Raw genomic sequence first — 26754 nt, forward strand, 5'->3', positions numbered from 1 at the left:
CTCACAGTAAAAAAGACTTTTCTGATCTTTAAATGGAATTTATTGTACTTCAGTTTGTGCCCATTGCCTCTTGTCCTGTCATTGACTTTGTCTTCTTTACTCACCCGACTTAGGTATTTGTATATATTAACAACATCCCCCTGAGCCTTCTTTCCTCCAGGCTAAACACTCTCAGCCTCTCCTCATATGACAGATGCTCCAATCAATTAATCATCTTCATGGCCTTTTGCTGGATCTGATCCAGTCTGTCTACGTCTCTCTTATACTGAGGATTAAACCTACAGGTATTACTTTAGTCCACCGCTTCAAATTTAATTTGAATGTGCTTCGAACTTTTATTAGAGGGCTTGTGTGAGCTCATGAAAGAGTAGTGATTTACATATATCAGGAGATTATCTGAACTGACTGAGAATTCACTGTAGGGATTTCTATTGTAAAGTAATAGCTCTAACATTTCTACTGTAATTTCCATTAATTATTAAATTCTAATATAATCTGCTAGTACAATTATTAAATTGTTGCAAGGCTGTTTACAATAAAATACAAGTCATTCATATGAAAACAGAAGAAATGCAATTTTAAACACAGGGGAATTCAACTAAACTATAAATGCTTATGCTGCTGGAGTGGCCAGTCGTTTGATGTAATCCTGTTTACAAAGAGGACTTCAATAGTAAAGACAAAGGTCATGAAATGCAAATAATATTAACTAACAAATAATAAGAAAAAACTATGACTTTTATTTAGAAATTAGAAATTAATATTTCGTAAAAAGAATTCTACCAAGTGAGCAGAACTCTGATGAACTGACAGTTCAAAAGGTAACAAATGACAATAGGGAATGCTCAAGAGATTGTAAAAAAATGTTGCTGTGTTAAGAATAACATTCCTACACAAAACTAGAAAATTCCAGTCACACTCTTAACTACACTACTACTGGCCATACAGTTATAAATTTAAAAAAGAAAAATACCATCTATATATTACTATTTCTTTTGGAAATCCTTTAGAATAGGTCTTCCAAAGCTACAGAATATGAGGTTTAAGAGTGGTATTCAGCTCAACGTTAAGAAACCTCAGCTCATTCCTGCTGTCTAAAGACATGCACCTGGATTCATTCTGGATGACGTAAGAGTTCTGGCCTCCAAGTGCTGCTCAGGAAGGGCATGGGTCCCACTTCGCCCATTTACTGTAGGTCTCATTTCAAATCTATCAAGTTGTCTATACACTGCAGGGCATCTTAAATGGCACTAGACACATCTGTTAGGCAACCGAACTGAGTTTCTAAATGGTTCCCCCCATGCAGGTGTCTAAAGGCATGCTGGCTGTCTAAATTTCCATCGCAGCTGAAGGAGCTTTATTTAATATGGGTGACAGAGATAAAGAATTCAGGTCATCCTCAGGTTCATACCTAGTGGCTGATGATCTCAATCACCAAGTCTGTATAACTGCTTGGGGACTGAATGCCACTCCAGCAGGAAATGGGTCTCTTGTGCATTTTACAATGTACAGGATATGCCTACCCCCTAAGGATGTCTCATGTATCCTACGTGTTTCAAATGGCAATAGGGACCTATGTTTAGGCAACTGAGTCCTGTCCTAGGTCTGCACTGGCTATCACAGCAACTTCAGCTGCTGTAGACACCTACTTACGTCCTAATTCAGATATCTTAATCCCAAGCAGACATCTGCCTCAAATGAACTATATATCATCTAATGAGTTATCAAGAGAAATCAGAGGAACTTCTTTTGAGTTCCTCCAAGAGCTCAGTAGGTGATGTATTCTTTTCATCACTCTAAATTAAGTTTTCACCCTTCCTTGCTGACATGATTCCCAATCCATCCTGCTGCCACATTTCATCTTTGCTTCTAAGGTCTTCCTCACTGAAACACTGGAATACAGATAAATATTTAAGAGAGAGGAAATAACATTACCCCTTGTAGCAGATCATTTCAATTCAAAGTATACCCTCAGCAAGCGATGCCTTACGCATCAACAATTTTCCAGGTATATATATGAAAGGCAACATGTAGCACATGGATATTTAAGCAGCATCTGTCCACATTTCAGAACATCTCTTTGGACCAACTGGCATGATTTCTATTCTTCTGCCCAAGCTACGCATTAGAAGCAATTCAGATCAACTGAATTCTTGCCTCCTTGTTTTCCCGTAACTCCTCTGTAAACAGATCAATGTTGATCCAGACTTCACCCACGGACTGACTTTCCAGTTTGACCTTGGACCTCTCTCATCACTACAGACCTGCCTGATAGTCACTGCGCTGCGTGGCCAACCCTGATTACCATCACTGCACCAAATCCTGACCTTGACTGACTGACCTGCACTCCCAGCTCTAACTTTGGACCTCCGTTATCACAACAAACTTGCCCAAGGACCTGGACTCTTGCTTGAACCTGGCTACCACCTCTAGGCCTACCCCGCTCGCCTCACTTAGCTACTATGGGACTGGGCCCTGGCTGGTGACCTGCCAGCCCTGTTACCACCCTCAGCTCCCCTCCCTTAGGGAGCTGCCAGCCCTCACTGCTCCCTGACAATCGAACTGAGAGGAATTTCTTATTCTAGAGTTCATTGCAATATCTGATTCTTGCTCCCTGACATCCAGTTCAGATATATACTCCTTGAGCATTTCTTTACCCCAAGTCATACATGCTGGGAGTAGAACACAGCCTATTTCTCCCTTTCTTTGCCCCTTTTCAGCAGCTGTACCTAAAAAGAAAGTGCAGTAGTTGTTAATGACTAGCGCTTTAAGTAGAAGCTTTGTTGATGGAGGCCAGTAATATCACATGTTCCAGATTAGAGCAGCAGCAGTCATAAACTACTTCTGAAAGTTTGTGCTTTGTACATTAACTCTCTTTCATTACTGCTGCACCGTCTCCTTACCCAGTGGAGGCTACAGCTATCAGATGCTATGAGAGTAATCCCAAAGGATAATGCCTTGTTCAAGCAACAAACAAGGGTTTGACACAAAAAAATACACCAAAATCCAACTAACAGTAAAAGAGCTCTGTCTGATACACAAATACAACTCCGCTTATAAAAGAGAAAACTGAGGCATGATATACAATTGTGCTAAATCACTTACTGCACAGAGAATCACTGGAGGGGTACTAAGCGTACAAAGGGATTTCACAGCACATTATCTCCCAGGTCTTAGCAAAACGTAACATGACGTAGCAAATCAAATAAGCAAATCTTTTCTATATGAAAGGACATTTCTTTCAGGCCAAACACAAAATAGCACATTTTTCCAAAAGAGCTATAGAATTAATAAATCAATATGATCTCTGCCTGCAGGAATCTAACAGAGGGAGTAAGAGAAGGAATTCCTTACTTCTCAGACTGTTTTCCTTTATACTAGATCAGAAGAGGTCAACTCTTACATACTTTGTGTGAAACACCTGCTAAATATTGTTTTCTATGATTTGGAGTTTACCTTTTCGCTTACAGTGGATGTGCTTAGTCACTCAGAGATGCAAACAAAACCTGCAGCTCCCTCCAACATATAATTTGCCTTGTATAACCAATTCAGGTGAACTTGGCTTGAACTATGAATACACACACACTGAAACCTTGGCTCTTTCCATTTAGTTTAATCGAAAGGGTAGTCATATATTTTAATACTCTTTGGAGGTGTCTACTTTCAATTTTATTTTAAAAGCGTAAGAACAAGCTCTAATAATTTATTAATACATTTTTAAATACATGAAAGGATGAAAGCTGTTTTCTGTTGTACTTTTCATATCACATCAAAGAGTAAACTGGCGTTCATTCTTAGACTACTCCTCATTTTCCCCTTTTGTGAGGAAGTGCCAAGTTCAGAAGTAATAAACAGGCTTAAAGATTCCTCCTTGTTATTTTATCATGTCGTGGGTTTGGAATGCATTCTGAAACTACTACTCTTAGTCAAACAAATTACATCGGTTACCATACTGATCTTGCAACAGTATTATCCTGTATTTCTTATGATCTTCTCAGTTTCTTCATAAACTAGATTTTCTTCTTGATTTCTCTACTATTTGAAGACAACACAGAATGTAACAGTATTTCTTCCAAGACTGAAGACCTACAGTGAACTACTACACTGGGCACGTGTTCTTCCCAGTAGCAGTATATAAAACCATGAATTGCTTGCCTATATTCTTAAGCTTCAGTACTGATTAAGTCCTTGCTTTGTAACTTTTCCTATATTGCTTTCAACCCCCAAAACTGTGCAAAGCACAGATACAGTGAAATGATAGAACACAACTTAACCAGTGTTTTTATCTCACCTACACAGTAATGGCTATGCTGGATAGAAAAATGAATAAAAGCTGTATTTCCCACCTTACATAATGATAAAGAGCAAAATCTATTACGACTACCTATTCAAAATACAAATATTCTGAAGAAACATACATAATATCATTATTGCCTAAAATACAATTATTAGTATTATTTCAAATATTAGAAATAAATATTTAGGAGAAATATAGGCATATAAATATCAACATTCTAGATTTATTATTAATTTACATATTTTCTTGGTTTTGAATCTTATTGTTCTTCAAATATTTTGATAGTTTAAACAAAGCAAGTGAAAGTATACTGGAAAATATGTCTAAAAAATTACTATGATGTGAAGGTAGTTACAGACCCCTAGAAGCTTTTCCCTTTAATAAGCAAAGGTAAGAAACGTGAATGCTTGAATTGCATAAAGTTACTCATTTTAAATTGTGATCATCAAAATCATGACAGTCCATGCTACATTCTAACTATACTGCCAAGGACAACAACTTATTACATGTCAATAGAGAGTCACACAAAACATTTCTGGTGGTCATGGCTTAAAATTTGCTGAATGCGAGCTCCAGTGGGTCAGAAAATTCCACAGGCAGACTGAAACTGCTGTTTTGACAGCCCTGCAAAAAGGAAATCTCAGGAACTGGGGACTGAATGTCTAACAGAAGGAGCAGCTAGTTCTAAGAGCAACTGCAAACCATGTCCAGTTCTCTGCCATGATGTTGGATGATCTAAAAAAGTAGTAGCATTACAGGACAAATACTCAGAAGCATACAATCAAGCCCAAAGACTGTTCACAATCTCTGAAAACAAAGAAACCACTTCTTTAATATTCATGTCTGTATTTTACATAAAATCATTCACAATTTGGCTGAACAAAAAAATAGACCAAATCTGTCAAATAACAGTCTCCTGGATGAGTCTGAACTTTCTGAATTATCACTGACAAGTTGACCTTCCATCTTCTAAAAAACATTTGATGCTATTTTCAACAAATGTAGAGCACGTGGAATCGCAGAGGTTTGAATAAAAGTGTCAATTACAGCTAACAGTTCATGCACCCTAAAAGCAGACAGATGTGCTGTAGTCACAGATAATTTGGGATAACTAGCAAAATAATCATGAAGAGAATGTATTACTAGAGTCAGGTGGTAGCAGAGGCATAGACAACCACAGTTAGACTTGTGTTACAATGGAATCATTAATAATAAATGGTACTAGAGGCCTCTGTTGTTAGTAAGAGGCCAACACAGCCAGTCACTTTAGCAAAAATTAAAAATGTATTTTCAGGACATGGTGTATACATTACCTTTTTCTGTTTCCCTAAATGCTTCCCTTGGCTAACAAGCAGCATTTCTCCATTAACCAAGTTGATTTGCAGCCAACTCACTTTCATCCATATCCCTATCTTGGTCAAAGCCTGGAAAAGCAATTATACTCTGCCATCTGGGCTGGATGAAAAGGATACAGAGAACTGAGATCAACAGCATACTGATGACACTGGAGCCAAAACCTCCCACACTTTCCTTTACTATTATTTATGGTAATAGTATTATGGTGTGTATGGTGTTTTACAGGCAAGACTGAAGACAGAATTCTAGAAGGCAGAAAGAGTGGTGTTTTTCCACACACATTGAAAAAGCAGAGGCATGATCATCCTTACAAGACCAACATGTGAAAGTAATTTGCCCTTTATAGTACTTTGGGATATCAATACGGGGAAAAACGAATACATTGACAAGCCAGCCCATCCACCCTATCAGGTAAGTCTCTTTAAATACCTCATTGTCAATAAAAGTGAGTTATGCATAGATCTTTAAGGTCTCAAGTAAGAAGTTGGAAGTAAATCAACTATTCTCAATTATTATTGTCATCAAAATCACCTTCTGTGTCCAAAGGCTGTGCCTAAAAGATCAAGGAAATCTTTAATTCAAGTACAGCTGGCCCACCACTATGTTTTCCCTAGGTCTCTTCCCAAAAGACACTGATAAAAATGACAGTAGTTTAATGGTTATTTATTTAGCCACTGTTGGCAACTCATCATTCATGAGAATTTAAAATTTATAAAGCTCATTAGAAAAATAACATCTGCAAAGTGTTACCGTAATAACTTCCCAATAGTAGGACAGAAATTATGGTATCTTACACCATTCTTGATGTTATGGAACAGTCAAATGTGAGCATATTTAAAGAATACCATTTTCTGCCCATTTAACTGATAATAATTAAGGCCACTGAAAATTTTCCTTATATGAAATTTAGAAAAAAGACAGGTATAATGCCTTATTTTTAAAATAAACATTACAAAAATTTATCAGTTTTTATGAGCTTATTAAAAAGTACTCAAAATGACATGTCACAGCTTCTGCTGAACTGGTTAAATTTCCAATTTATTACATTGAATAGTCATGTAATAAGATTTTAACATGTTCTAATCATACAAACCTGAAAACAGTGGAGTGGAACAAGCAGAAGAAAATGGACTGGTACTGGAGAAACTTTGACAAACACAAAACCAAAATGGGATCATACCACTTCAGACTATTTGAGAAGATTAAGGGTTGTCATGGCAAAATGAATCATGAGATTTCCTAATTTTTTATTGCTTCCACTTCCAGACATCACAAATTTAGGAAGATTTTTTCCAGCCTCCATATTCTGGATAATAAGTTGTACAACTGATGAGAAAGAAATGTGCTTTGTTGTAAAACTGGTAATAAGACCAGTGGGTCAGTGCTAACTAAGCACAGAATAAGTAAAAAATATCTAATAGTATTACCATTAGCTGTACTTTCATTTTACTGTGACACATAGTCTTGACCAAAGGATTGTTCTAAGCTCTGATGACAGATAGTAACACTTAGCGACTAAATGGCAATCCAGCCATACCACTCACTAAGCTCAAAATTTCCTGAAATGTTCTTAATGGCAGGATTCAATTGGACTTTAAAAAACCTGAACTTAGCTATCTACACATTTATGTCTACAGGTGTGCTAGGTATCCCAGTACAGTCAATTTATATATTCACACATAATGTCTTAAGGTTCCCTAAACACACTGTGTAGGGCACAGGACCTGTGCCATTTTTGGCAGCTGCAGATAAAGTATGATATTATAGGGCATCTTAAATGGCATCAGCAATGAAGCGTGTCCGGCTGAATCAAGCCACTTCTCAGCACTGTCAGCAATGGCCAAAAGCATATGAAACAACTCAGCCGAGTAGTAAGGGCACAAGTCAGAAGGCTAATTACAGGAACCCAGTGCATTTGAGACACATCCCACTTGACTTCCAGCTATCGCACCAGAGGGCACAGGTCTCCCATAGATCCTGTTTGATATCTGCCAGCCCTATAAGCCATCTCAGCTACCTTAGGGCATCTCACATGGCACGAGACAACTGTGCTTAGGCAATTGAATCAAGTCCTAAATATCAAAAAACGGCAAGGAAACAACAGAAAATTCCCAATCACCAGTTGATTCCTCTCTGTATAGCCAACAGCCAGCTGGCTTAGCAGTTTAACTTTCCATCTTCTTCATACCATTCAGGCAAAAGTGAGACAAGGCAGGGCCAAGGAACTTGCCTATCCTCTCTCTTCTGTTTCCCCAATAAATTCTTCATGTAAGCTGTTTTGCTTTATATGAAGCCAACATACAGTTCAATTCAAATTATGTTTCCAGGCTTTTAAAAATTCAGCCATGATCAGCTGTGGATTCTGTTAAATCTTTTTCCTAATCCCAGTATTCCACATGATATGCCTTCATCACTTACCTTACCCCCCCATTTCTCACATACTAACACCTATATTTAATCTCATCTTAACTACTTGCATTAAAAGTAAACCCTAAAGCCACATATAGTTCCTTTCCAGATGCTGCTGTTGAATTATTTCCCTATGGGTTTCACCTAACATTCCACCAATGTCCTCTGGCGCTTCAGTCCACACATCTCATGCATTCAAAGACTTTAAACTTTTTTTCCAAGAAACTCATAAACTAACACCTTTATTCCCATACTAAACAGCTAACATCTGTGGATAAAAAAACAGCCAAACAAAGAAGAAATGTCTACCCAGCACAGTTCTTTACTAATGCACCTTTTAGCAGTTTTTGCATGTAATAAATCTAGGTTTTTGTCGCAAGAACTGTTGAGAATCACCCTCATAAGTATATTTAATCCAAATAACAAATTCAAATGTAATATAACAATTGGATTAACTTTCATTCATTTACACGAAACCGTAAAATAAATCTCCATTTAACAAGGGAATTATCTAAAAATAATATCAGCTACAACAACATTCTGACAGTAAGTATAATTTCCTTATTATCACCTGCAGCATCTTTTTCATCTCTTGCAACATTAGAATTTTGTCCCAAACTATGATTGAAATCTTCACCATCAATTATTATGTCTAACCCAGTAAAAGTCTGAAAAGTCACGAGCTGATTACTTCCAACATAAGATTGAAAAGCAACCCTTAAAAGTATCCCTGGAAGTATTTTCCCGAAATGTAAATCATTAATTTATCAGTTTTCTGATTCCTTTGGAGTGAGCGATTGATTAAAAGACCAGATAGTCAGAAAAATAAAGTCTGTATATGATTCATAATCTCGTATTTAATAAATTCTTTATTATTCATTATAACTTATGTCACTATCAACATATTACAAAGTAGAAAAAACTTTCATCTCCGCTGCAGTACTTAGTTTTGAAGTGTGTGCACCATTTTGACATTTCTGCCCCAAAAGGACTATATAAGTGTATATTAATACAGCAGTAATAAAATACTTCCCTTTCGCTGAAAAGCAAAAATGCTGAATTAGCTTTACTGGTATTTAGCACAGTATGAAAGCCTGATTTTGATCATGGAGCTACAGGCCTCGTATTACATGCTCATATCTCAGAAATTCCAGATCAGCCAATAAAGCAACTTTTCTCAGAGTTTGAACATCCTGATGAGTTTTTCTATGTGACAGAAGATGGATGGATTAGACAGCCAGAGAGAACCTTCTCCTATAAATTTGTGCCTGATAGCTTTTTATTTCCATTCTTAAAATTAATATTTTTCTGTTCCAGTATTTTCTGAGGTTCAGTTAATTGATAAGCCTTACTGAGTGCATAATACTTCATTACACTGTACGTCAAGGTCCACATATGCACTATGATGTGCACTGGCACACATTGCAAGGTGGTACACATTCCCCAGCAAGTTCACAATACCACACACCATCTTTAAGACATCTCTAATACTTCTCTTTCATACTTTATCTATCTTTTTAAATATACATTTGGGGGAAAAGAAGAATGCTAAAGAAAATATTTCACCTTTGTTAAATGAATGAGAGCTAAACAATAGAAGAGAATTCAACACAGCCTGAAGTACTAAGTAACTACTTCTCTGAAGTCCCCCCCTGCTTCTTTAAACATAACTCCTTCCACATTTGACACATCAAAGGATCTCAATAATCTTCAACTCCTAAAATTTCAGAGAATCATCACCTTGGTTAAACACCTCAAATATTTACATTGTGAAAGAGCAGAGAGTGACAAGAACTCATTTCAGCTTTATCTCTGGACTGTACCTACACTGTACCCATTTCTCATTGTGTGATTTTCACATAGAAACGGAAATTTAAACACACGCTTTCATAAACAAGTGAATCTTCCAACCCAGATGCTGCAAGAATTGGAGATACCTTTTTCCTCTGAAATACCAAAAAAAGGTGTTATCATTAAAACTGAGAAAATAAGTGTAACTTCATTCTAGGTACCCAGCATTCCACCTTTAAGCCAAGTCTATAGTGAAAAAAACTAACTTGTGATCCAAGCCACTACAGAGATGACTACTACTACTATTTATTAGTCACTTTGTCAGACAGTTCAAAGATACAAAATTTGATTAATTAGGAGAACTAAATATTTCGCTTTATGAAAACTTCTATGTCTGACCAACTGGTAAGTCTTACAGCAGTCTTATAAGGCACTTGTGAGATTTCCTTACCCAAACTAGAAGCTAGAAGATCCACAAATTGTAAATAAAATCCTTATTAAAACCTGAGACAAAGATAATATTCCCATTTATTTCAGCAGGAATTAAATTTGGATCTAGTTGATCTTAGGCAAGTCATTTATCTTTACTCTCAGCCAAGGCAATGAGAAAATGAATTAAGAAGAATGATCTCAAGATGTATGAATTTTAAAATGATGATTTGACACATGGGGTGTCTGAAATTAATCTTTTTCCTTGAGCTGGCAAGAGAGGAAATGAACATCACTGTGCCCATATGTAGGCTTTGAAGGAGGTGGAGGTGGGACAAGTCAAAAACAGGATCTCACCAAAAAACAGATGTTGGGTCTGAGTAAAAATTTCCTGTGCGTTTTTTTAATTCCCAAATTTGCAGAGCAAGATCTGTAAAATCCTTTACAACATTTCCAGCTGTATTATAAAGTTCTAAACCCACATAATAATCCCAATATAGCACAAATCTGTATCAAATAAAAAGCTCCTGTTATCTTTCCACTATTTACAATCCAATGGCACAAAAGAGCTAAAAGTCATGACTCCATTTAGGTCAAACTTACACTTTATTATCAGCCTCTTAACTTCTAACATCCTGTTTGGCACCTTTAGCAAAGCAACCACTTAGCCTTTTCGGACTTTCTCTCTTCAACATTTTATCCACCAATGTTCTTGAGCTGTTATTCTGCAGCACAAATAATACCTGGCTGAAAAAATTGGCATGAGTTTACTGACTGGATCTTCTAAAGGGGAAACTCCTCTCGACTTCAAAGAAAATTTTGGAAAGAGCTCAGCATTGAACTCTCTCTACTCTGGTTAAATTCAGTGGGAGTGTGTTTTTTGTGTTCTATTTATTACCTTCAGTGTCAGGATGTATCAAATGTCTTGATCATCTCCAAAGTCATCAAGAAAAGATACAGCATGCTGATATGAACTTAATAGTTTATAATTTGATTCTAAATTATAGTTACAGGAATCCTTTCTACTTTATTCTTCTATTTATTTTCTTTTTTGAATAACATTGTATGCTTTACATCTTATGAACATTAAGAAAATAATTGTTGCTTGGGAATCTGCAACAAAACAAAAAAAGTCCCATTCTTTTGATGTATTCATTGAGAAAAAGATCCATCTGCTGAGTTCTGTATTGACAAGGTCTCTACATGTAGAGGAATACGAAGGGCTGGAAGTCAGGAATTTCAAAGGCCTTTTCTGATCAGTTATTTAGTCTTAAACTACATGAAGGACAAAATGCCTTGGAAGTTCATGATGAAAACACAGGATGAAGTAAGAATGGAGGATAAAGGAGAGAGGAAAAAAAAAGCATACAAGATCTTTGCTCCATGTTATTAATATACTTTCTCTATACTGATTTCATTAAGTATCTTTAAATAACATCATCCTTTTAAAAAGTCAAGAAACAAGGATTCTGCAATATAAAGTTCAGGACATCTAGCTTCTTCTTCCTCTATTAAAAATACACTTTATAAGCAATTTTCAGAAGATAAAAAAACTGAATGTAAATTATGATGTATTTCTTGCATATTGTAATTGTAATAAATTAATACATTTGCAATATTGTTGACAGCAAATTTTTATAGTACTTCTTAAACTAAATAAATTAAATAAAAAATGAAAATAGCTAAAATAGTTATTTAAGGAGACTCTGCAAATATGAATTTGTTCCTGGAATACATAATTACAAGGAGATAAAAAGAACATGAAATATAGTATATCTCAAATTAGTTGCTCTGAGGTGTAGCTAAAAGATTCAAATAACACAGACATGCCTTCGCCTCCCAGGTAGCATAGTGCCACCATATGCCTCATTTTTTGTGCTGTAATTTGAATCAAGAATCAACCATCAAATACAAGAAGTGGTTAAGACAAATACACATAATTGTCATATGGACTGTGGTTTTTCGTTGTTATTCTTGAGTTACGTTAAAAATAAATTTGAGAGGTTTCTAGCATATGTTTAAAACGTGATAGTATATTGCAAAATCTAAATTAGCAAGTTACAACTGCAAAAGTAAGACACTTGTGTGCATTTCTTGATCCAAGAGTGTCATGCAGTGAGGAGATGAGGGAATCTTGGGCTGTGTGTTTTAGATCTGGAGGTTTAGGCATGTAGCATATAAATCTCTGCAACCTAGGCACTGAAACAGAAGTTAGCTGCCTAAATTAGAGGACCCAAGCTTTTGTTCGTTATTATACGTATTTAACATGTAGAATTTTTGTTCCTCTTCAATTATAAAACTGTCAATAATGTACACTGTGCTTTCCAATGATAATATACTGAACAACTGTTAATAATTCTGGGTAGTGCATCCCATATGACAGCCTAAATCTGTGACAGAAATCCTACAAGGTAACGTAGCACACATTAGCATTATTTAGATAGATACACACCTCCTAGAATCAGCCACGTCCAGCAGAGCAAGAGACTAGAGTTTTATTTTTGACTTATTTTTGCTTTGCATGTGGTAGATGTAGGTAGCCCTCACCAAACCATATAACTCCTAATATACTCCTAATATACTATACCTCTTAGTACACCTAGCTAGTGGTACATTAAAACACATGGGTCTAAGAGAAAGATGCTTATTACTTAGCTATTTTTAGCCACAACCCTGTTGTAGAGTAGGATGCACTGATTTAAAGTGGCAGAAGATGAATATTCACACTGAAGTTGACACTCTGACCTTAACTAATTCTACTTTTTCCAAAGAATTGTAAGCCATGCTGTCCTAGTTTCAGCTGGGATAGAGTTAATTGTCTTCCTAGTAGCTGGTACAGTGCTATGTTTTGGGTTTAGTATGAGAAGAATGTTGATAACACTGATGTTTTCAGTTGTTGCTAAGTAGTGTTTAGTCTAAAGTCAAGGATTTTTCAGCTTCTCATGCCCAGCCAGCGAGAAAGCTGGAGGGGCACAAGAAGTGGGCACAGGACACAGCCAGGGCAGCTGACCCAAAGTGGCCAACGGGGTATTCCATACCATGTGATGTCACATCTAGTAGAGGAACTGGGGGGAGTGGGGGCAGGGAATCGCCACTCAGGGACTAACTGGGTGTTGATCGGCGGGTGGTGAGCAATTGCACTGTGCATCATTTGTATATTCCAATCTTTTTAGTACTACTGCTGTCATTTTATTAATGTTATCATTATCATTATTAGTTTCTTCTTTTCTGTTCTATTAAACCATTCTCATCTCAACCCACGAGTTTTACTTCTTTTCCCAGTTTTCTCCCCAATCCCACTGGGTGCGGGGGGAATGAGTGAGCAGCTGCGTGGTGCTTAGTTGCTGGCTGGGGTTGAACCACGACACATGCAATGTAATTAAAAACTGGATTTGGAATTGTGTCTACTTTACATCATTAAATATCTAGTCCTCTATTCCTTATTACATAAACTTTAAAATCTCTTAAGAGTCCAACCATTTTCACTACTATGGGAACCACATCATATAATCCTTTTTCTAAACCTAAATCATGTAGGTTATACACGCTCATTATTTTGATTAGAAAGCTATTAAAGAATGTCACCACTTGATACTTAGCTTTTAAATTTCTCCTCTGTATCTAATATATAGACAGATTATAAGCATTTGTTTGCGTTTGGCAACATATGCCTTTATTTTAAGCAGCTCTTTGCTCTTCTTCCCTCCCTGCCTGCCCATCCTCCAGGTCTTAACACTAGATATCAAATGAACCAAAGTCATTTTACATTTCATCTCCATTCTCCTGACCATTACAGTGGTGCAAGACCTAACTTGTTCCAGCTAGAATTCAATTTCTTGAACATGACTAACCAAAATTGAACAAGCCTCAGATACAGTCTTTTGCAATGGCACTACACTTCCCTGTTTGACTCGAAATACTTGATCTGATATATCCAAGGACTTAATTTGATTTTTTTAACAGCTGTACTGTATTGGCAGCTCATAGTCCTCCTATGGTCTGTGAGTATTCCAAGGTTGTTCTCTTCTTCAATTGCTTATAACTGATAATGCCACAGTTTCTAGTTTGGATTATTAGTCTCAAAGTACCTAAGCATTCTGCATCCTTGAATTTCATCCCAGACTTTTACACCACTTCTTTAGCCATCCAGCTCTTCCCTGCTGTGTCCTTAGCATATTCCTAATGCATTAAAATTCCATTTTAACCTACGTGAAAACATAACATTAAGTCTGTAGGATGAGACCAATGTCAGTTGCTCTCAGGCCATCTCTCCTTCTAGCCAGAAGGTTCCTGCTAAGATAGAGGACAACCATCAGCAGTGGATGAACAGCCGGCCTTCTACCCTGCTGCTCAACCTGAGGTTTTTACAAAACAGAACACAAAATACATTACAAATTCCAGTCAAGTGCTATGAGTCACCATCAGTAGCAATCTCGATCACTGTAGAAATCTCCCTAATACTGCACCATCTACTGCTATCTCCTTTCTAGGTAGATTCTAGCACATTTCACAGTTCTGATATAAATCCATGTCTTTAACAAGTTCTCATGTAGCTATAGCTCCTATTTAGTAAAATTATTCGGACCTTTAATATTAAATTAATCAGACCTATTAATAAAAACAGTATACACTGGGGTAATGCTAAGAGAATGAAGCAGAACTAGGATCCCCTTGTATGAAATATAAGACAGTATTGCTGAAGCAAACAAGATTAAGCACTAAGAAAACGGAATAAGATGAAGATACTGCAACAGGAATGTGGTGTCCCATTGACTAGTCAGGTGTTTGATAATTTTTTAATGTAATACAGACTAGCCTAAATAAGAGTGAAATAGATATTAATAAATCCTAATAGGTAGTAGAAAATTCTATTTACTTTCTGTCTAGCCATTAGCCCAATTACCTTTTGTTTTTCACCTCTCCTTTTCAGTAACTTTGCTCCTCAAGCAATCATATGTTTTAAAGTCAAATACGGTTGTAAAAATACTACAAAATTGTTGGCTAAATGAAACAGGAAAATGAAGGGAAAACAAAGACTAAGACATCCCACTCCTCACTCTAGGACCTATCATTTGGTCTCCAATATGGCTCCAAGTGGTTAAACCTGGACCTTTACAAATTAGTCAGCACAGTATATAAGCAAATTTTTATATATTTGGGATTTTTGAGACAAAATTGAATTATTTTAGTTTTAGAAGAGCTCTGGTAGCAACACTCTAGTAACACCTACATATTACTTTGTGTTTAAAGAAAAATCCTGAAAAACTCCTGAAAAGATTTCAGCAAGAAAATCAACTCCTTATTTTCATCAGCCATGAAAGCACTAAATTATTTCTGGAAAACTGTTCTTGCACCTTAAGCCCCTTCCCCTTTTTTATTTCTTAGTGTACCTACATAAACGTGGTTACAGTGGTGCCCCCACAACTGTCTTGCATACATTGGGCAAAACAAAAAAAATACTTTTTACAACAATCACTTAAGCTAGTATAGTTTCCAGATCACATAAAGAGGAACACATTTTTTCTTGAACAGGATTGGTACAGAATGCACTCAAGCATAAGGAAAACCTTTATGGGTTGTTTAAGCATCCACGTGAGAAAAATGGAAATTTGAACAGATTTGTGTAAAGAAAATCATTAAAAACATCTAATAAAAATCACAGCAAGGTAATGCAGAAGCAAATGTTAAAACATTAACAGTGACCAACTCCAGACTTAATTAATGTCAATGGGCTCAGTAGACCGTGCAGCTTACAACCTCATCAATGTGCACAGGGAGGATAAGCAGCAAATTCTCATGTTTGCTGTTTACTGAGGAAGCCATCTTTCTGTATCCTTGGAGGAAGAAAAACAGTGATGAAAATTAAAGAGCACTGCAAAAATGAAGCAAAAGTTACAGGCATCGATTACAATAAAGAAAGCTTTTTTTTTTTTTTGATCTATGATTTTCTGGGAAGATATTATTGCTTGTCTTTGACTTCAAACCCTCTCTGTTGCAAAAGCCCTTGAACCTTTCAGATGCTTTGACAGGGGGTAGAGACTGAAGCAACCAAGTGACATATCAAGGTATTTTGAAGGAACTTTTAAAAAACATTCACATCTTTTGAAAGAAAATGATGCACCAAAATGTAGCAAGGGCACATGAAGAGGATTATAGTGCTTTGTTTCATGCCTAACACATAGCAGTCCTTTCATTCTATCTTATTTCTTTTTACAGCAAGAAAACATTTTTCCACTATTACAGAAACAACTGAAGGAATTGTTTGATTTTTTTTCCCCAAAATTCAATGCTGGATAGACACTATTCTCAGGGAATTATGATAGCTACAAGCTGTATGGCACTTACCTATACAAAGCTCTGTGCTCACCACAGTATTGCTTTGGGTATTGCAAACATGTAGCTTTTGAGCTATCAAGCTCCGATCATGTGAAGCAAAATTACAACGCTGCCAGCTTTCATGGCACTCAGAATATTGTATTTTTTATGATCTCCCCACCTCTGAAGTTACATGCTACCTAATAATTATACTTCACTTCCAGATGGTGGAGAAAAATGGAAGGTGTACCACCCGTATATCTAAAAGGGGTAGAAAAATAGAAGAAAGATGTAATGAACAAGAAGTGCATTTTTTTTAAGACATGATTTTTAAACCAATTTTGTTCTAGGCTTGGCTCATGGTTTTTAATGTTGGAAGCACCAACTGATTACTGGAGTTAGATGCAGAATGAATGACAGTTCAGACACAATATGCCCCAACAATAAGCATGTTGTTATAGTAAAGGCAACGTCATGCTCAGAATTATTTCCTTCTTTGAGCACTTCATATTGACATCTTCCTCCAAGGTCCTTCCAGATTTATGCGGCCTCTCCCTAAAAGCCGCTGGTAGCTTTCCCTTTCCTTAATTTCTTTCCTTCCCAAGCCACGATTAGGACAGTCGTGGCCTATGGTCTTCACTTGGCTGCCTGCCCATGTGCCTCCTCATCTGACTTCCTCTCCTGGTCCCCACTATCTCCAGCCACTCTCCCCACCTCTTCGTGGCTGACAGGCTGGAGGGTGAGCAACCACATCCACTCATCCCTCCGTGACAATGCCACCAGCACTCAGAGCACCCCAGCCCAAAAGGAGGGTACAGCTGCTCCAGAGGAGTTGACGGCTCAGCCTCCGCACCCTTACAGCTGTAGTGACTCTCCAGCTGACAGCAGACGGGCCCACCACACTCCAGCTTGAGAAATACAAACTCCAGGGAAGAAGGGTGGTGGTGCGGCCTCGCCAAAATACATGTCACCCTACAATGTTGTGGCATTTCACACAGTGGATTGTAACAGGTGAGGGCAGGCAGAGATGAGCGGGTTTCTTTAACGCCGCCTCATCCCTGCCCGCAGCGCCGCTAGCGATGCCCAGCTGGGTGTGCACTAACCAGCCAGATGGGTTACAACCAGCCGTGTTCTGACATACTGACCAAGAAGGGCCCAGCGGCGGGGGCGGGGGGAATGAGAGGCTCCCGCCCCTCCGTGCACGCCCTTACGGCGGCCGGCGGGAGAGCCGGCGGACCGGACCGGGCCGGGGCGGGTGGGCGAGGGCCGGGCGCAGACGGCAGGCGGGGGGGCGGCAGGGACGCAGGGGACGGGCGGGGCGGCGGCGAGGGGGCGGCGGCGCCCCTCCGCGCCCGGCGGGCCCCGGCCTCCCCCTGGCGGCGGCCGCGCCTCGCAGGGCCGGCACCATCCCATCCCCTCACCCCCGCCCGGCGATACCTGCCCGGGGTGCGGAGCCGCAGGCGGCGGCGCGGCCGGCTCCCCGATCCACAGCTGCTCCTTGAGGAGGTGCTGGTAGCTGAGGCAGTGCTTCAGCGCCGACGGCACCGTGCCCATGGCGCGGCGGCGCGGCGCTCGCCGGGCGCCCGGCAGCCAGCCGCAAGGTCGCCGCAGCCTCCCGGCCCGCGGGGGCCGCGCCGGCCCCGCGCCCGCCGCGGCCAGTGGCTGCGGCCCGGCCCCGAGCGGCGCCTGTGATTGGCGGAGCGCGGGAGCCCGCCGCGCCGGCATCCCCGCCGCGCCCCCTCCCTGCGGCGACCGCCCTCTCAGCCCGCCGCCGTCTCCCCGCCTCCCCCCTCCGCGCCTTCCCGGGCGCCGGGGGCGCCCGGCGGCGGCTGCCCGCGTTCGGTGCGGGCTCGGCCAGCGCCGCAGCAGCCTGCCATCGCGGGGCGGGGGTTGGGGAGAAACCCCCGAGGAGGCTCGGGGACCCGGCGGGTCTAGAGCTCGAGGGGGGGGGGGGGGGGCGGACAGGAGCACGGGGACAGCCAGCCGTCCTACCACACATCCCTCCTGACAGGCCGCACACCCGGGGGAAATGGGGCCCGGCCCGGGCTTTCAATGCTTTTGGCAGAAGGCTTGAGGGGAAAGAGAGGAGCAAGGACGAGGGACAGGGCTGCTTGGGGACCAAGCCCGTTTGCCCCGTTTGGGATCCTGGGGCTGTGCAAACGGTGGGGAATAAAACCGGCCCTGCTCACTCGGCCGTTCAGGTAGCGGCAGGTCTTTGACGAGAGGCTTTATGTGCACGCTTGCTTTTATGCTTTTCATTTGGGCAGCAGAAGTTTAGAACGTAGCAAATAGCATACTTTTCAGGTTTTAACAGCTCTCTCAGAAGCAGCAGGTTATATTTTGTCATCTCCTTCAGCGTTCAGTGTGTCAGCCAACTTTCCAGACTACTCTCAAGCGAAATACCATATGCATTGGAAATTGTTTCTGGATCATTCCTGTTCTGGGGTATCGGGGGGAGGGGAGTTTGTTAAATTCACTAAACTTCCCTCAGTCATTTTCTGCAAAAGATTATCAGGTTTACAGCCAAGTCTCTGTTTCAGGCCTTCACGGGTAGACATGATGCTCTCAAAGCACTGTCTTTTTCTTTGGCTGTTTTGCATTTCAAGCTTGCTGTTCTATGCATCCAAAACCCTCCCTGTTTCTGAATGCCATTGTAAACCAAAAGTGGATGCTGATTCATTGGCTGGGAAATTTTTGTTTTTTGAGGGTAACAGCTTTTCAGAAATAAAATATTTAAATTACGATTTTAAAATTTATTTTAAAATACCGCTGGTAGGCATCTCTGTCATTTCAGATCTGGCCACAGAAAAGTGCTAGGAGGTTTCTCTACTGACTGCTATCTGAGGCAGTTAGTATCTTTTCTGCCTTCTTCCAGTAAAATATTTGTGAATTCAAAAGTCTTATATTTTCACAGTTCAAAATTCCACTAGGATACCGTTCAATGCTGGCTCTGGGTACTTGCTTTGGCCTTGTTACCTGTGAAGCTAGGAATAAAATGTACAAAGGCTGGCCAAAAAATCAAGCCTTTCTCTTTTGTCTCCCAGTGAGAGACAGATTATCCATGATGTGGTACATGGGAAGGGAAAAGCACTTTACTGAGGTAAATAATTTCATTTTCCACTCTTCTGTACATTTCATAGCGAGTTGGAAATAGGGTGAAAAATGCAATCACGAGGAGTTAGAGTACGTGTGTGTATAAATTATACCTCTCCTACCCACCTGACCTATTCTCAAGTTACTCCAGTAGTGGAGTCAAACTTTGTATTGCCTTTAATCATCTTTCTTACAAATATCTCTGAAATTAGCTTTATTATAACCCTCTGCAGGTAGCTTAGCCATCAAACTGCTATCTTCTCCACATTAAATCCCTTCTAATAGTGTTGCTTCTTTGTCTGTCAGTGTTATTATAAACATAACTATAAAACATACTGCCAGAATTTAATGCCATTTTTGTAGGGCTTAAAGCTTCAGCGTGCTCTTCCAGCCTAAGTCTGCTGTCAACGTTTTCTGACACAAACCTGCTTTAAGACACAGATTGCCACCAAATATGCTGAAAAGGAGCATCTTTATCAGAAATCCCAGTGTTGTGGAGCAGAGAAGGAAAATATAGCAGTGATACATTACAAAGTAATCCCAAATCAACTGGCTTCTCGTGCAACAATTTCTCACTGTTTTTTTCTGTTGTACCTCTCATTCTCCCTGAAATCAGAATTTGTTTTCCACCCTTGCCAATTTAGCACTTAATATTTCAACTAGTGCTTCTAATTCCACGTAAGCAGTTGTTTCAAAATCAAGAGACGTATAAATAAAACACATTCATCTGAAGCTTCCATGTTTCTTAGGAGAAGGACATGGTAATTTATCTATCGAAAAAGCACTGTGTGTTAAAAGCTTTAGAGCTAAACCAAATTGTTGTTTCTAAACAAGAGTCGTGGGACAGCACAGTGTGAAAGTAGCTCCAAGAAGAGTGCGTCTTAGGCAGGCGTAATCATGCCAACACTGTTCTTTGCTTGCAGGGGCTACAAAACTTACTCCACCCCACTTTGTGAGTTAACATGAAGGTAGGTATGGTACGATACGCTGTTTAACCTTGTCTACTTTCAGTGGTAGTACCAGTATATTTACTGATACCAGAGCTTGCAAACTCATGTAAAGAATAATGGAGACTTCTGGCAGCTCTTTCTGTAACAGTACATGGGCCTCTCGTGGTCTGGACCTTTATAAGCCCTGTGCTGTTCCTTATTTTGATTCCGCATATTTTTTGTTCAACAATGGCATTTTGGAACAACTTCAGTTTACTAGAACACAAGGAAGGACTCAGATGTGTTCAGTGCTGCATCAGGGTAGTGAATAGAAATTGCACATGACTGGCTTTTGGCTTCCCATCTCTCTCTTAAAACTGTTTATCATTCTGATACTCCTCTGAATTTATCATTGTCATTGGCTCACACTGTATTCTGGTCAAAGGTTTTAAAACATTTATTAAAAAGAATGCTTTTCACTAAAATAAATAATCTCCCATAAAAGTCATGCCACCAAGCCTACTAGATGGGGAGAACAGGCAAATCTGTGTAATATGGAGAGAAACTTCAAATATTACCATAAGAGATGTTTCTGTACTCCTTATTATTCCCATGCAATTACACAGGTAGTTGGCAGTCAGATCATTAGGAGTGGAAACATCAAGCTGTTGGATTTCCTGCAGTGTGACACAAAACCTTGGCCAAGAAAGGCATGGTAAAAATAGGTTGATCATTTACAAGCATCTAAAAGAAAATAAGAAAGTTGTTTAAAGAGTGATTTGATGACAGCAAGAAGGACAGAATCAGAAGCAAGGGAGCTATTCATGCTGCTGATAATCATAAGTGCCAAACTGGCGAGCAGCCAAGGTGCCTACTAGACAGGGATCAAAGACACATATGGTGAGTCTCAAACAACAAATAAGCCATAGAATTCTGGCAAGCATTGCAGGAATAATATGCTCCAGCCCTGACAAAGAAGATGAGGGCTAAAGAAAAAACAATGGGGCTACCAATAGTGGATCATACCTCAGGGAAAGCACAGCTTTCATCATTTCAGTTTTATTGGAGAAAAATGCAGATAACTTCTCACATATGGTAGGTCTGGTTGATCTAAATTGATGGGAAGTGTAACACAATGTTAAAAAAGATTCTTTACAGTTGTGGCAGTAAATCAGTGTTCCATTAGCAGCGGCATCATTCAGAGACGGCATTCTTCAGAGAGTTAGTAATAGATTTACTTTGCCAAAGTAAGACTACACCCCAGGTGATAGACACCTGGCATTTGAAACAGACACAATCAAGAAGAAAGGCCAAGTTACGTCTTGCCAGATGTTGGATCCTGTTCTTTTCTGTTCTTTCACTAATTCAGTCAGATGGCAGGTTTTTTGCCAACTAGATTACAATGTGAAACACACAAACAAAAAAATTGAAAAAATGTAATTGTTTTCTCATACTACTAGACAGCATTAAATAGGCAAAGAAGGAAATTCTGTGAGCTTAGACCTAGTTTCATAATCACAACAGTTATACATCTATACACAGAGTCATAAAAGAAAGGGATGTATTATAAACTATGTTATTTTATATTTATAAAGGGCACTGCCTTTTACATTGGTAAGAATGGTACTCTGGAGCCCTTTGGGTGATCTCCAAAGTACCAGCACTACATAGCTACACATAATTGTTATGAGGCATATCAAAGACAGCAGAGAATTGTAGCAGAAAGTGCTTATTTTTGGATAACATTTTCCATTTGAGATATTTCCATAACTGACAGAAATGCTGATGAACCAAATGTGTTCCTTGTCTGACTCCATCGTTTAGACTGTAATTTCTTCATCTCAGTGACCTGACCTACCACTTGGCATTATCAGGAGAAACTATGAGCCAATTCCTGAATGGATTTTCAAGGTGCTATTATGATATTTAAGAAAATCTTTCCTTTTCAGAGCAAGTATTTTGCCTACTGTTACACAGACTACGTTTCCATCTCTGTTTTCCACATAAATGCAGTTAGTATCTCCCTCTCCTCTCCACCCAGTCTTTTTGCCAATAAATACTGATGTGATTTCTTATATGGATTATAAGGTGCAACATGCAGTAACCTCTGATTTCCTTCCTCCCATTATGTTTATTAAGAGCCAACAAAATTGTATTGATCGTCAGTGAGGCCACTTTTCTTGCTCTTCCAACAAGTGACCCCTTTACATCAAGTAGTACAAAGAGAAACTACAACTCATCCTTAGGAAATATTTACTGAATAAGGAGATGCTGGGACAGCTTTTGTGTTATATCTGTTTCTTCTCAATTAGAAAGCATTTATCAGAGCTTAGCCAGAACAGCACAAAATAACCACCTGGCAAGTGTACCTGCACTGCATTCTGGGGATAGTGCTTTCCAAACAGGAAAAGAGTTAAAGACCTGCACCTTTTCTGTGTTTTCTTAGGGAGCAATTCTTCTGATTCATTTTAAACATGTATTTTAGTATCAAATGAGCCATATTCTAATGTGTCCATTTGTCTCCCCGCTGACTACAGAGAGCCTAGGGTAATTACTCAGATGTAGATAGCTGCATTGACTATATTTACTCGAATGTGTCCCACGCCAGCTAACATCAGTAAGTCCATTACATTGTCACTCCATTTGGCTCTGTACCTGATTTCTACCTGTGCAGACAAGGAAAGTCTCGTACCAGTATGCTTAGCAAATTTGTTGCTGGCTTTAGAGAAAAATTCACCAAGGAAGCTAGAAGTGGACTGGAAGGGAAGGTACAAATGAAATGCAGTCTACAAATATGAATATATAATCTCATCATATACTGCAGAAAATTTTTCTGTTAAAGGTTACGTGGCAATAGCTTTGAGGCAGGTAGATAAAGAGATAACTAGAGAGCATGTCCCTCTGGCAGAGGAGGATGCAGATTTAGCATTAAGGGAAGAAGATAGAGTGGAACTAGAGTGTTTCTGGGAAGCCCAGATAGTCCAAGGAACTGTGTATTTAGGCAATGAAATCACAAGAAAAGTAGAGATTGATTAGTTGCTATCTTGCTTGGGGGTGATTTTATTACAAACCCTAGGATCTAATACACTAATGTCTAACATACCAATATCTAATATAGAATTTCTCTATTGCAAACTTTCCCAGCAAGTGAAAATGAATTAGGCACTATCTAATAAAGCACAAATATATGTAGATGATATGAAACCAAAAGTTAGTTTTCCCTGTTCTTTTTGGTATAATTCTTCTAATTACTAAGTTAATGTACAAAAATATTTTGTGGGCATACCAGGAATACCTGTTTGAAATTTTTTTTTAGGCATTTGCCATTTAACTGTCCTTTAAAAATGACTTGGGGTACTCAACTGCTATGTCCCTGGCAGTATATTGTTGAGAGCAATAGTAACTGTTTAAATTATAGCATAGTGACCTGTCTGTCACTAGAATTTTTCTATTTCTTGTCACCGACATTACTCAACCTAAGACCAAAAATAAATGGAGGAGAAGTCTTCTGGTGCAGTATAAACTTGCCTAATTTGGCAACCAAACAGTAAAAAAGGCAGAGGTATTACTGACCAGACAAAGCAAAGTTTATGTTTGCACATAAAGGATGTGCTTGCCAAGGTAGTCTGCTCGTGTTTAATATGGCAGTTTGGTGTTTTTCAATTTACTTCATATCATTTTTCCTGAACAATGCATAATTAAAATGCTTATCCCCAATAACTGAATGCAGTTGTTAAATTATCAACACAACAAAAACTTTTGGACAATATACTACTAAATAATGCAAAATAAATTGGAATAGTGCTTAATGTGGAATAAAAACAAATATGACATGCACCATAATACCAAGTAATCTGAGGTCATCAAGTAAATGTGTGCATCATTTATTTCTCCATTTCTGTTTGTATTTAACTTCAGAGTCAGATTGCAGTTTTCAGCTGTGTCCTGTGATCTAAAATCCTCTTTGGTAGCATGCATGTTAGGACAAAGGATTGTGATTTTTGGCTTCAATAACAAAGACTGAACCAAGCAAATGAATACTGTAACTCTAGAGGAAAGGTTGACATAGGAAATACTGGAATGGTATCGACATTCAGAGATTCCCTTTTCAGCATAATGGTGGCAACACCACGGTAAAGTAAAACACTTGGAAAAACTCTAGGTTTTTTACAGCTTCATTTTCTGTCTTCATCACTAATGCAAGATGTAATCACATAAAAATTAATGTGCACTACTTCATGCTAGAGTTGCAATAATAAGCACTTCCTTGAGTCCACAGCATATCAAACAAGAAAGTATCTGTAAGCTTCATCGGGGGGGGGGAGGACCAATACCTTTAATTAATATACTGATGCCATATTGTGAAGCAGAACACGTTATTGTTGTTTAGGGACCCACAGTGTTGCTTAAGCAATACTCTGTGCAAGACAACAATATTCTTCTTTTTCATAACAACACCATTTGCAGTGTCAGCCATTCTATGCTACCCTTAATGATTTCTTTCCCCAATTTAAAACACAATTCAACTCCAAAACAGGGGTTTGTATACCAGGGCAAGAAGGGATTTGTTGCACATAGTACATATGGGGGTTTTCAGGTCTGTGTCAGCTCATAGAATTATGTGAAAACACAAGAATTTCTTAAGAAAATTCAAAATTTTCTCATCTTTCTGATTGCAAAGAATGGCTTTAAAATGTGACAGTGTGGTCCTAGTACAACAGGGTACTGGTTCTGGCTGGGATGGAGTTAATTTTTTTCATAGCAGCTCATATGGTGCTGTATTTTGGATTTGTGATGAAAACAGTGTTGATAACATGGCCATGTTTGAGCTATTGCTGAGCAGCGTCAAAGCCTTCTCTGTTTCTCACCATGTCCTCCCAGAGAGCAGGCTGGGGGTGCACAAGAAGTTGGGAGGGGACACAGCCGGGACAGCTGACCCCAACTGACCCAAGGGATATTCCAGACCATATGATGTCATGCTCAGCATATAAAGCTGGGGGAAAGGAGGAGGCAGGGGGGTGACATTCAGGGTTATGGTGCTTGTCTTCCCAAGTCCCCGTTAGGTGTGATGGAGCCCTGCTTTCCTGGAGATGGCTGAACACCTGCCTGCCCATGGGAAGTGGTGAATGAATTCCTTGTTTTGCCTTGCTTGCGCACACAGCTTGGCTTTACCTCTTAAACTGTCTTTATCTCAACCCACAAGTTTTCTCACTTTTACCTTTCCGATTCTCTCCCCCATCCCACGGCGGGGGGAGTGAGCGAGTGGCTGTGTGGGGCTGAGCTGCCTGCTGGGGTTAATCCACAACAAACAGATACAGCAGTCTGTCTCCATGAGACTGCAGAGGATTAAAATAGGTATGGACAGCATTAGTCAAACCTCCTACTTTAGGCATTTAAATTAGGCATTGCAGCATTTGTGAGCCTTTAGAGAGATTTAGGCTGCCTAAGCTGCATTTTTCTGCAGTAAGTGGAGAGAGGTAGGTGTCTGCATCACTCTCAGTTACCTATTCGGAGCAGCTTAGCTACAGACTTGCTTCTCCACTGCGATGAAGGAAGCTTAGGTGTCTCCTCTAGGCAATGCAGTACGTCCACAAGTTGAACAGGTAGCCACTGAAGTTTGGCCAGTAGGAAACATCAAGCACAGAGGAATAGTCATGAAGTTCCTAGCTCAGAGTTTGAGAAGCCTTCAGAGTGTTGAACCCACAGTTCCCATTTCCTAGGAGAGAATCCTAAATGCCAAAGCAAATGTTGACAATGGATCACTGTAGAGACAGGAATTTGAGTAATAAGGAATTAAAAACAATGCATAGGATATTTTATTAAGTTCTATAGTAATACATTAGTGTTACAGTTCTCACTTTTCTTTGACCTTTAAGTATTGCTGGTCCTAGTGCAGAGAGATGCATAAAATCTGTAGTTTCCCTTGACAACAACAGGTAAATAGTCTTTTGGACTTAAAACTATTCTTTATTATTTTTGTAAAAAGTTTTTTCCTCTCCCACACATACAGAACTTCCATTAAAATTTTTGAGGTGTTATATACCATGTTAAGGAACATAATTTGACCCAATGCTTCAATTATTATAAATCAGATTTGTAATTCAGAGCTCAAGGAGAGAGCTAACAAAGATGTGA

General features: G+C 39.3%; 1 protein-coding gene across 2 annotated transcripts in view; it reads right to left on the bottom strand.

Moving 5' to 3' along the window:
- Window positions 1-18248, bottom strand: part of HMGCLL1 (3-hydroxymethyl-3-methylglutaryl-CoA lyase like 1) — an 89156-nt gene extending 70908 nt beyond the window's left edge. For both annotated transcript variants that reach the window (XM_030037706.1, XM_030037705.1), the window contains exon 1: window positions 18035-18248. In XM_030037706.1, coding sequence (XP_029893566.1) covers window positions 18035-18151 — 117 coding nt within the window. In that variant the 5' untranslated portion in view covers window positions 18152-18248. The remainder of the gene's footprint in view (window positions 1-18034) is intronic.
- Between the last annotated feature and the right edge of the window lie 8506 nt (window positions 18249-26754).

The sequence above is a fragment of the Aquila chrysaetos genome, chromosome 15, assembly GCF_900496995.4.
Source record: "Aquila chrysaetos chrysaetos chromosome 15, bAquChr1.4, whole genome shotgun sequence".
NCBI lineage: Eukaryota > Metazoa > Chordata > Aves > Accipitriformes > Accipitridae > Aquila > Aquila chrysaetos.